The sequence below is a fragment of the Lytechinus variegatus genome, chromosome 11 (assembly GCF_018143015.1).
Source record: "Lytechinus variegatus isolate NC3 chromosome 11, Lvar_3.0, whole genome shotgun sequence".
NCBI classification, from domain to species: Eukaryota; Metazoa; Echinodermata; class Echinoidea; order Temnopleuroida; family Toxopneustidae; genus Lytechinus; species Lytechinus variegatus.
The window spans coordinates 17632271-17645024 of record NC_054750.1 but is presented as its reverse complement, the minus strand read 5'-3'; the positions used below and the strand labels follow the sequence as shown (position 1 = coordinate 17645024).

At 37.9% G+C, this 12754-nt stretch overlaps 1 protein-coding gene across 1 annotated transcript in view; it reads left to right on the top strand.

Annotated features, from left to right (window-relative positions):
• LOC121423772 (serine/arginine repetitive matrix protein 2-like) overlaps nucleotides 1–12754 on the top strand; it is a 42976-nt gene that overhangs the window by 17557 nt on the left and 12665 nt on the right. The window contains exons 2-3 of the mRNA XM_041619258.1: nucleotides 1579–1730; nucleotides 10646–10786. Of these exons, the coding sequence (XP_041475192.1) occupies nucleotides 1579–1730; nucleotides 10646–10786 (293 nt within the window). The remainder of the gene's footprint in view (nucleotides 1–1578; nucleotides 1731–10645; nucleotides 10787–12754) is intronic.

Here is a 12754-nt window from a genome sequence, read left to right as displayed (position 1 = left end):
TGACCTCTAGTTGCTGAATGGATTGCTGGTGTTATCCTAGAACAAGTTTTGTCAATTGCCCTTCAAACAAAGAGCATCCAAGAAGGCTTTGTCTAAATTTGCTGAAACAAAAACAGAAGTTTTGTCACGGACTCTGGACAAACGACACGATTCGCAATTTTCGTCAGCTCCGAAACTTAGGACAAAACTGCTAGTCCGGTTCACCAATTTTCGAGAAAGACAACCCAGCTGTTCAACGTGATTTGATTTGCATTTACAAAACTGTGTTCTTGAGCCTGTCGTTCGTCGCGGAGCTAAAACTCCAGGGGCCCGTTGCAGAAAGAGTTGTGTTTAAACACAAGTCAAAAAATCAATCGCAAGTCAAAAATGCGCGCTGTTGATTGGTTGAAAATCAAGTTGCGCGTGATTTTTAGAGTTGCGTTTGATTGCAACTTGTTCTGCAACGGGCCCCAGATTACCTTGTGGTATTAATTGACAGGATGTGTACAAAACAAATTGTTTGCTTTTGGTGAAAGACAAGTATGGTTTGTGGTCCACCACGGCAGAGACCTGGTATGGAACAGCCACACTAACTGATCCGATTTCAAACTGATCAATGATAATCCATTGGCAATAACGTAATAGCTTTGATCGGTTTTGATTCAATTTCATGGGTGTGACTGCAGCGGAAGACCTGTCAAGTTGTGTCGTATGTACTCTTGAAAAGGAACTGCTTTTCAAATCTTTTTAGAATGTAGTCCTTAGAAGAGGTCATTTTTTCTTGATTTATGTCCTAGATCCACTAAACTGCGTGCGTCCTATTTTGCGTTTTAACTTTTAAGCACAACAAGAACAAATTTAAATATCGCGTGCATCAAACATTAACAGATGCATTCCTTGTTGAATCTAGACCTGATTGATAAGAACGTTTTCCAGTTCTTTTTTTTTCAGTGTAGCTCTGCAAACAAATAACTGATATTATTTATTAAAATACTGTACATACTTGTTTCGACATGACAATTTGAACAGATTAAAAGTAATGAATTTTTCGATTTGCACGTCCACAAGTGGACATGACATCATCAAAGCAAGGTTTTGTGTCCACGGTATACAAAGCCGATGTTCAGAGTTATACTTCGCGAACAGAGCATGCGGGAGCACGAAAGTTGGCTGTTACTCGATTTTTGATGAAATCAACTTCCTTGCCATTTTGACTAGTGCATGGCCAATTTTGACTAGAGTATTAGTAGTTAGTGACACGGTCCTTCTTGTTGACAAAATTTGTCTAAATTTTATCTACAACCATGCCGTGGCCCATGTGATACATTCAGCTATTCAAATATACACCATGTAAAATAAAAAAAATATATATATGTATACAAAGCAACACTCAATTATCGTATATCTATTGCTATCCATAAACAGGGATGATATTAGTTATAATATTGATTATATTTGTTAATGATTCAAAGACCTACATCCATGCTGACTAGATTGATCAGTATGTGAGTTTTCTTCAGATTCGTTTTAATTACCAAATCATTTAAAAGAAATATGCAAAATTGTTTCCTATTTCTTTCTCTCTTTTTTCTTAAATAGGGAAGCAGTGGTTCATTCACAGATGCCCTTCATGAGAACCCATACCTGACTATAGTGATCCTAGTAGCCGGTGTTGCCGGCGGTCTGGCATTGGTAATCGCTGTCATCTTCTTCTGTAAATACTGCGTTAAGGGAAAGCGAGGACTGAACAGGTAAGACATTCAAAAACTCAAACCCCCCACAAGGGAGCACCCGTCGCTATGTGATGATAAACAATGAACGAGAAAAATACCCCCCCCCAAAACGAAGAAAAAATACCAAAATAGAATAAGATCCCTATTATTCAATTGAAAAAAAAATAGTGAAACCTTATTGTGTCCCCCAACCCATTTGAAAAAAAAATCAGCACCGCCCCTTCCCCAGCATATTCCTTTGACATAAATACCTCAAGACATATACCGTAAATACATATGCATTGATACACACAACTTAAAACAAGTATATGCCTTGAAACAATAATTGGAATACATCGTGATTACTGAGAATTTCGATGGCCTTTCGAAATTTATTATACAAGAATTCTTGAAAACGAATGTTAAATTGGTAAATAAGCCTTACTTGTATTTCATACTACTACTACTACTACTACTACTACTACTACTACTACTACTACTACTACTACTACTACTACTACTACTACTACTACTACTACTACTACTATTACTACTACTACTACTACTACTACTACTACTACTACTACTACTACTACTACTACCACTACTATTACTACTAATGATCATACTAATAATAATTATAATAATAATAAATCTTATAATAATGTTAATGATAATAAAGAATTATAATGATAACAATACTGATAACAATAATAATGATGATAATGATAATAGCAATGATAATTAAAATGATAGCGATAATAACAATGGTAATGATAATAGTCATAATATTCAATGTTCATGCATCAAGGTTGCATTTTTATCATAACCTACTTTTTAGAATTGAGTAATTGTCTCTTGACTGTGGAAGGTGTGGAAAAAAGCAGATGCGCAGAGTGTGTTCACGCGGATGATAACGTTAGTAAAACCACGTGATTGATGGTCAAAGCAACTATTCATTTTGATTATGTCGACTCGATGACCAATGTTCATTTGAGTGCGGTGATGTATGTGTGTTATATGTGGATCGTGCGTGTGTGTGTGTGTGTGTGTGGGTAGGTGCCGAGAATGTCAGTGGACCTTTCTGCACGTTTTGGTTGTCTCCTTTCTCTTTTAATTCTCCCTCTTTTTCTTGGTCTCCCCGGTTTGAGAATTACTGTCCTGTCTTTTCTTTCTTTCTTTCTTTCTTTCTTTCTTTCTTTCTTTCTTTCTTTCTTTCTTTCTTTCTTTCTTTCTTTCTTTCTTTCTTTCCTTCCTTCCTTTCTTCCTCCCTCTTTCTCCTCTGGAATCATCCACACCCATCCTTTCTGTTGTCTCCCCTCTCTCCCTCACACATCCTCTATAGTCGGACCGTGATGTTGGCGGGGGGATACCGTTCAATTCACATCTTTCCCTGTCTTCAATTATTAACATCGGTGCATGTCCCCAGAGACCGATATTTCTCAGAAGATACAAGCGATCCCTTCTTTAGTCCAATTATCAGTAAATAGTCTTGCACCCACGAGTACACAACAATAGTTTTTTTTTCCTTTCGAAAATTGGACCACCATCCGATATCTTATCCATCGATCTAGTTCATTATCAAGGTTAATGCAAATGACTTTTGCACATTGATGGAGTCGACGAAGCGAAAGAGATCGCGGCATCGTCAACGAGATCATCTACAGTAGTTTGTTAAATCGAATTAGACCTCATAAAATCAGTAATATCTGGAAATTTCGCGTTGAAGTGAGACTATGAGCTGTAAGACATGACACGGTTTAATCCCTTTTCGCCTGGTTGACTTCTAATATCATTTGGTCGACCAAAATAAGAAGCTACAGAGATATAGAGTAATCCTATGCTTCTCTCTCTCTTTTCTTTTTTAAATCGCAAACACGGAGAAAACTCTCTTCGGGGACGAATGGAGTAGAGAAAGGGCGGCGATTTTCTAGGTCTGTTAACGGTGGGGAGCGATTGGATTTCAGGATCATGCATGGGTACATCATTTTCTTGACATAGGAGATGGGATTGTGCAGGCGACAAATATGTCAAAATAAAACGCAAAGCGTGCAATCGAATGAAATTGAGAGAGAGAGAGGTAGATAGAAAGTTAGAGAGAAAAAGAGACATAAAGAGGAGAGAGGGGGAAAGAGGGGGGGGGGGGGGGGGGGGGGAAGAGGGAGGGGGCGGCAGAAGAAGAGGTGGAGGAGGGGAACTTTGGCGTATCTGGGTAATATGGTCGGCACCAACCAAGCTTTATGCCATTGCTTGCTTTATGAGAATCTAACCATATTAACAACACAACAAGGGCCACAATGCTTTCGTGTTTTTTTTCTTTTCAAAACAAGAACTGCACCGAAAACCACAAGGATGTCAATCTTTCAAGAGCAGACATCCTTCATTTCAAATTCTAATTTGTAGGGATTTCGCCCTTTGAAAGCTCGAATTAGACTGTTGAGCATAACAACGAAACGAGTTATATATCTACTGGGTCAAAAATAGATATTTGTTATCGGATAGTATTGTTGATTCTGAGCGCTAGTTTCGGCGAAGGAGAAATAATGATGACTTCAACATCCGCGAAAAATTGGAGTATTATATATGACAGGCATCCTACTACTACTACTACTACTACTACTACTACTACTACTACTACTACTACTACTACTACTACTACTACTACTACTACTACTACTACTACTACTACTACCACCACTACTACTACCACTACTACTTCTACTACTACTACTACTACTACTACTACTACTACTACTACTACTACTACTACTACTACTACTACTACTACTACTACTACTACTACTACTACTACTACTTCCACTACTGCTGCTACTACTACTGCTGCTGCTACTACTAGTACTACTACTACTACTACTACTACTACTACTACTACTACTAATATCTTTCTTCTTCTATTGCTACTATCACTTCTATTTATATCACTTCTATACTATTAGTTCTGCTATTAGACCATGTTCTGATATTAGAATATATTCGGCCATTAGAATATGTTAAAACTACTCATATCAATGTTTTACTACATTTCGGACGAAGATGTTGACCGTGATGATGATAGTGGCTAATATTATTCTCACAGTGATATTGCAAATAATGCCAACTAAACAAAGTACCTTACGTCCTTTTTCTAATGGAATAGAAGTCACATGTCTATTTCGTTCTTTACCCATGTAAAGCAGAAAACGTACGATGCCATGTCCCCTAATGCTCTTAAAAGTACGACTACTGGGTGTTTCAGTCTTTACACACAGTCCCATAGACGAAACCGACTCCAGACCGATCAAATCTATTAGGTTATTACCAATGACGATACCATCGGTCGGTTTGGAGTCCGTTTTGTTGGTGTGACTGTATCAATGAACGCGAGAAGCCTTGTAACGCTCGATTTAATCATGTTTTCGTCTGGGAGAACAATTATCTTCTGTACGGCACTCGATGTTGAAATTGATGTCGTGATGAATATTACGTCTTAACCATGAAGCAATGTTTATTAGCTCCAGGTCTTAAGGAATCAGACCTCATTCGGTCGTTTGTTTTGAATTGCTAAACTGTCAATAAAGTTGTATTCAACTTGACATTGGTTATCATTGATTTAAGCTTTCACTAGCTTTCATTGAGCTATGCATAACCATTCCTTTATCAATTGTTAATATACTTTAAGATTGATTGTTCTTAGTAATCAATGCAATCAATCGTAGAGATCAGTACCGACGATCAATCACTAAGCTTTATGTTACGGGGGCACTTGTTCTTTGACAAACAAACCGCTGTGTTAACTGATTTGGTCTACCTTTACCCTCACATGTTTTTGTATTGTGTATTGGCGCAGAAGGGAGAAAGATACGGGGAAAGAGTACCCCTCCATAGCCTGTATCACCTAATTTAAACAATTGTCTTACATTCAAAACTATTGTAAACTCATGGAGGTATTCCCTTCGTATTCGAGTTGTAAAAAAGGTGGAAGGCTAGAAGGCACTTAAGCTCCCCAGTTTGCCCCCCTAACAGTCCTCCTTTTATTACCTTCTTACTCACAGACTTGGACATAAAGTTGGTTTTGCATGTGCTTGTGCTTATAGGAAAAGAAGGTTAGGGCTCTACGTGCAATATTGAGACAAAATTAGTCTTTGTATTTGAGTGTGTGATCTTCAGAAAGGGGAGGGCTATTTTGATTGATTTGAGATTGATTTTATACCAATAAATACATAAATATAAAAAAAGAAAAAAAATGGAGGGCTAGGGGTGCAAGTTCGCACCCCAGGTTCCCCATAAACACGCCTTCCTGCACCTTCTTCTTCCACCTTTACACACATCTGACCTGCATTCGCTTTACCCCCCGAATCCAATTTCATACGTTCCCAATCGCCCCTTCGTACACGTGATTGAACGCACATCCTGGAGGTATCTTGAATTATGGAGAAGTTAATCTATTTTATGCTCTGGTGTTCATCAACCCATACGCGCTGCATCACACGTGCTTATCTGCCTTCCTGCATCTCCAATGTGGATCTTCCAACGTTACTTCCAGATCGTATCGGTCTTTTCACATCTACGGTAGATAGTATGACAACTGGATTCCGATTTCGATGTGGACGATGTTATCCATGATGATGATGATGAACATGGTAATGATGGTGATCATGACGATGGTGATGATAATGATGACGATAATGATGATGATAATGATAATGGTGATGATGATGATGAAAATTATGGTTATGATGATGGTAGTGGTGATGATGGTGGTAATGATGATAATAGTAATGATGATGATGATGGTGATGATGAAAATGATGGTAATGATGATGATGGCAGTGGTAATGATGATGATAGCGGTGTTGTCGATGATGGTGACGATGGTGGTGACAATGATGATTACGATGAAGATGATTATGATGCTAAAATGGTGATTGACATAGTAGTGAAGATGGCGGTGGTGGTAGTGATGATGTAGGCGCTAGTGATATCAATATGAGCATCTATCTTAAAGAATACTTCGACGACAATGATTATGATAGTGGTGAATGAGGAGGTGTTCGTATTCGGAAAGGTAATGGTAATGACGATCGTGATGATTGCGATGGAGATCGTGATAATGACAATGCTGATTGCGATGGTGGGGATTCGTTGTTAGTGAAGGCGAGGAAGGCCATGAAGACGACGAAGACATGATAAACTATAAACCGTTGCCAAACTAGTCGATCTGTTCATATCTTCTATAGATCGTGACCACTGGTGTATGTGTATTTGAGGATTGTGTTCATGACGACGAAGATGGTGATGATGATTTTGATGATGATCTTGATGATGAATATGATGATGATGGCGATGACGGTTGTGGTAGAGAACGACGACGGCGGCGGGGGCGAATGGTAAAATATACACCGCTGTCGAGCTGATTGGTCTACCCACATCTACTAAAAACCGTGATCAATGACGCCTTTGTATTTTAGAAGAACGGGGTTTTATTTGTGGTATTCCGATACTCATTGATGACGGTGATGAGCAAGAAGAAGAAGAAGGTGATCATGCTATAGACGGTGGAGGCCATGGTGCTAATGAGTGCCATACCGGGAATCGAACCCCACATTTTCTCTGCATGAAGTGAGGCGTCTTAGACCACACGCCCAAGGACTCTTCATTATGCCTATTTTGATTGCAATTTCTATGAAGCTACTGATGATGAAGAGGAAGACGACAATGATGATTGTAAGGTGTTATCGTTGTCGATGATGGAGATAATACTATGGGCCCACCGAAGCTGCTGATGCTGTTCCGATGTTGATGATGGCTATGATGACGACACTGATCACAGAATTGTGGTCACGACTACAAACCCAATCGGTCTGCTCACATCCACATTAGCTAAAGACCAATGACGGGGACTGTTTATAGATGATAATATTTAATATCAATGTTTTCATTTCTGAAGTTGACCTCGTGGTGCCTCTGTTCCTTTATTTCGAGTTTATTGTTTCTTCATTCAACAATTTCATTATCAGGCGACGGATACACAAACATACCCCCTAAAAGAAAATCCATAAAAAGCCTAAGTGTTGTCATGGTCGCTTAAAGCCGATCAAATTGCAGTGAAAAAACCCCTTATATTTCGAGAATGATTGTAATCTGCTTTGCCTTCGCAACCATGAACGTAAAACTATCAAGAGACACTTGACAAATCTATTTGCGACTTTGATGACCTTTCGACCACTCTCACTTCGATTGATTGCAAGAGTGCACCGTAGAATATGACTTATCGACAATCTTGACTGATGAGAGAAAGAGAAAGAGAGAGAAAACAATTATTTAGAAAGAGGGAGAGAGAGAAATGCAGCTATGAGTAAGATTTGGAGGGAGAAGGGGGAGGAGGACATGGAAAAAAGGGGAAACGATTTAGAGAAGACAGCGTATGAAATAAGTTTGGGAGAACCTGATAGAGATGGTGGAGAGCGAGAGAGACAGAGAGTTAAAGGGGGGAGCGGAATCGATACAAAGAGTGAGATTAATTCAAGTTGTGAAGATTAATATGTTACCCTGACAGGCCCTCCAATTTGCTCTGACGAATCTGCAGCTGGACGGCATGTGACAGAGTAGAATTTTTACATAAGGCCTAATGTCAAAACCGTTTATTATATTGATATAAAATAAGGGAAAACATGGAAAATAAGGACGTTAAAAGCAATAGTTAACTTGACCTCCACTGAAAAGTATTGACACTCGATTTACCCTCAAATCATGATCGCAACTCAATACCTGATGACATTTCTAAACAATGTATCTAAATTATTGTGCTATGGGTGAGGTATAATAGGGAGGCTGGGGATATGTGTCGTAACAATAGTACACAGGTGGTAGTGAATTAAAAATTTATATATATATATATATAATATATTAATGATAACAAGATGTGTAGATTTTACTTTGAAAAAATAATGTAAAATAAAAGATGGAAAATGTGAAGCTACAACGAGACTATGAAGAAGCAGTCATACCTTATAATGAGTGTATTTTCATTTCGTTATTATGGGTGTCAATATACAGTTTGCCAAGTATAACACTTAATTATTCAAACCGAAAAAAAAATCAGGTTTTAGAATTCTGTATTTGGTGAATAGTATATTTTGATCACTCCGGTATGTATGGCAAGTGTGGTAGAGGAAAATTAAGTTTGAATAGAAAAGAAAACTAACATTCAATGAAAAAGATGTCTTTGGAAATGAGTCTACAATTCAGCTCAATCGAGAGGTTGTTTCCCGCTATCCGTTTTCCTTTTATCGGCCGCTGTCTCGTGGGTCCGTTTTATTTCATAAACGACACTTTAATCGGAATTATAGCATACTGGTGTAGCTGTCACGGTGATTAATAAATTCTTCAAAATAAAAGGGTTGATCATTTTCGATTTTGTAGAAACACCGTTAATTTCCGTCATCAGGGAATTATTTTCGACGTTGAGTGAGTATCGTTTCCCCTCTCACGATCAGATAGAGCGTGGCTGTTGAATCCCCTGTTGAATTATTCAACACGATTTGACGTCATAGCTATGGTATCTTTAATAGAAAAACACAATGGTTAGTGAAGAAGAAAAAAAGTGATGGACTGTGAGGAGAATGCAAATGCATCTGTCAACATAGATTAAGAGCCACGATCAGTCATATGAAACTATCAAATATGTGGAAATATTCAACGCGAAAGAAAGAAATAGAACGCAACTGAGTCGAAACATTTGTCTCGAATTTGGAACAAATTGGCTGAATACATGCCAAAGTCGTCGATTTATAAAGCCTCGTTTGAAAAACAATTTTGAATCTAGTTTTAAAGTCGCTGCATTCCTGTGATTTTCTTGATGCGTGGATTTTCATTGTTCTAGAGTTTCACGATCCTTCTGGAACAATCGATCCTATATATTTAGTGCTAACAATAGAAATGAAATTCAAGTGAAATGTATTTAATTGTAGAATTTCAAGCACCATCCTCTTTCCCTACTTTCATGCTATTACCGAATTTCCTATACCCTTCAGTTCTTTCAGGATAGTATTTGTAATCCATTGTTTTTGTATATAATAACCATTACTTACAATTTCTATTTTGTAATATACAATTACCTTAATCCTCTTTAACACTGATATTACATTGCTATTATTTGTAATGATTTTAAGTCTTTGATATTTTACAGTTTTAGACATACATTAATACTTTATTGTTTCATCCAATTTTCTATATTTTTCCTATAATGCTATTATTTAAATTCATTACTATTGTTTCAGTGTTTTTCATCAGAGAATGAATTATACAATTTGTAGTTTTATAATCAGTACCTGTTCCGTTTGCATAACTTAGATATTTAAGTTTTATTCATGTTACGATTTAAGTCATTTTTTTAAATATATATTACCAAGCATTGTTATCTTTGACTCATGCAGATTTTGACTTTATTTTCATGAATACATGTAATATGATTTTTGTTATTCTTTTTTATGCTTTCATCTGGTAATTGATGAAAGACAGTTTTATGTTGACCTTTTGTACCTGAATAAATCTGTTCTAATAAATAATAATAATAGATAAGTAAATTTATATTCCGTTTCGTTTTTCTTCTATTTTTGAGGAGTAATTTTAGTTTGCAGCAAAATGTAAACATAGCATTGGCATATAAAAACAACAAGGACCATAGATTATAAAAACAGCAGATACCGTACAAATCATTGATTTTCAATAACCTTCAAATAGTTGTTCATATCTATGTCGGTTGTCACACCCTTCCGTTCACTTACTTGTATATGTTTTTGAAATCTGGTAAAACTATTAAAACAAGTCAATCTTGAGGAGTAACCAAAATGTTTATCACCTATAACATCAATGCTCAACTAAAACACCTAATTTCTAGATCAAATCATCGTTATATCTGTGAGCTTTTAAAAATTGTCTAACTTTTTTTTCAGAACACCTGCCTTTTTTAATCGCCTGCCATCTGAGGTAGAAGCTGAGAGGGCCAGGAGAAGAAGACAAATCTTAGAAGCAGCAGCACAGAGCCGAGCAGAGCAGCATAAAGCGTTCATCACCGCAGATGGTTCACCGGAACGGTAAGCACTGTGCTATAATATTAGAATATTGTTAAAAGCACATCACTTGGCTGCGTTTGGGATAAGAGCGAGCATCCTACACCAGTATTGACTTCATGATGTTAGTTCAACACCGACTCTTTCCGGAAGATATTAGCGAGTTTTCGCACTCGCAACGGAACGAACGGGGACGGATTCTACAACATTGTAAATCTGCTGAATGTAATACATGGCCGTAAAATCACTATGAAAAGCTTAGAGGCATTGTCGAAAATTGGTAAACCGGGACAGAAGATCGTCCTTAGATGCGGAGCTGACGAAGAAATGCAAGTAATATGTCGTTTATCCAGAGTCCAGGATGTTTGATTCACCGAATCATTACAAAGGCTCCTTTGTCATGAAGGGCTTTGGCAAATATTTTTATGTTCCAGAAAGCGCCTTATATATGGTTTGCTGGCGCTGCGTCTGCGTCTACATTAAAATAAGATAACGCCGCGATAAACAGTCCGGACTTTTCGCATCCACAACAACGGGAACATTAGATCCGTGGTTCGTGTGCAAAATTATTGTTGCTACTATACATGTATAACAGCGACATGTCCGTACATAGATCAACGCATGCGACACCATGCATGCCAATACCATTTCGAAAATTCTGCAACGCAAGTTGTCACCTAAACAAATTGAGTACATATTAACGGAGAAAAGAGAATTTACTCAATTAAGACTGAAATCTATCTGGATTAAAAAAAAAATATTTTGCTTTGGCTCCACCTACACAAACGGCAATTCATCTCGCACACAATGTGAAGGACTTGTACCCCGTTGGCATTTTGTTTTACTTCCCCCGAAATGGGGGATTCGATTTCAAATTATTCTTACATTGTTAGAAAATTAATTATACGGAGGTGGTGATGATTATCAGATTCTCTTTATATTCAAAACCTGAATCCGTTTTAGACCAATATACTATGATTGTTTTTATCGGGAAATAATTTTTGGGCATAGGTTCCCTGTACAGAGGGTAATGATATAAGACTCTATCAAGAAGAGTGCTGATTGACTGCTGCTTCCATATTACAGAGGCGCTCTCGAGATCTACGACGTCGCCCATGTGGCTCTTGACGGTTGTAAAAAATTGTCCCAAATCGGAGATGTCGCTGTGACCATAGTAGCAACTAGAATCTAATAGAAGAAAGGAAAGGCCATTTGTGAAAAACCAGCCCATGCGGTAACTCCAAAGTGATCTTTTCACTCGTTTCCGTCATCACTCGTCGTAGTCGTGAAGTATGATGCCCACGAGCTCGCCGAGCACGTACCAAACGGCCTCCAGGCGCGCTTCAAAGTGCAAACACAATGTAAAGAAGACGAAAAACTAGGTGGGAATATACCCGGAAGCAGCCGTCTTCTTTTTGCCTCAGACAAGACTAAAAGACACCAATGTAACCCCGAGGAAAAAGGATAATGTTTCTGTTTAATGAGCGGGGGACACAACTCGAGAACTTTGAGGTTGTCTGTGACGTAACAACGCACGCCTCTTGGTCATAATGATCGGTTGTCCCGTGAACACTATTGCTGCGACGTGAGAAACATGAATAAGGAAGAACATGACTTACTCGTGTGTTATTTGATATTTATATAATATTGACTGGCCTTGAGGGGAACATCAAATATATTGCCAGCAAATGAATCATATTGGCCCGAGTCTTTAGACGAGGGCAATATGGGTCATTTAAGGGCAATATATTTGATGTTCCCCGAAAGAAGAGCCAGTCAATATTTTTATTATCATCCAAATCAGATATCTAGAGCAAAAATCATGATAATGGGGATATTTCTTTTAAAAATAGAGTTCTATTGTGTCATGTTAATATCGGTCTAGGCTCTGCACTTAACCATTATGACGTACTTGCAAGCGCTCGGATTCAGCGTTGTCTTTATTATGACGTATATTGTTGGTGGGCGGATCCTTATGAAGCGTATCTCTTT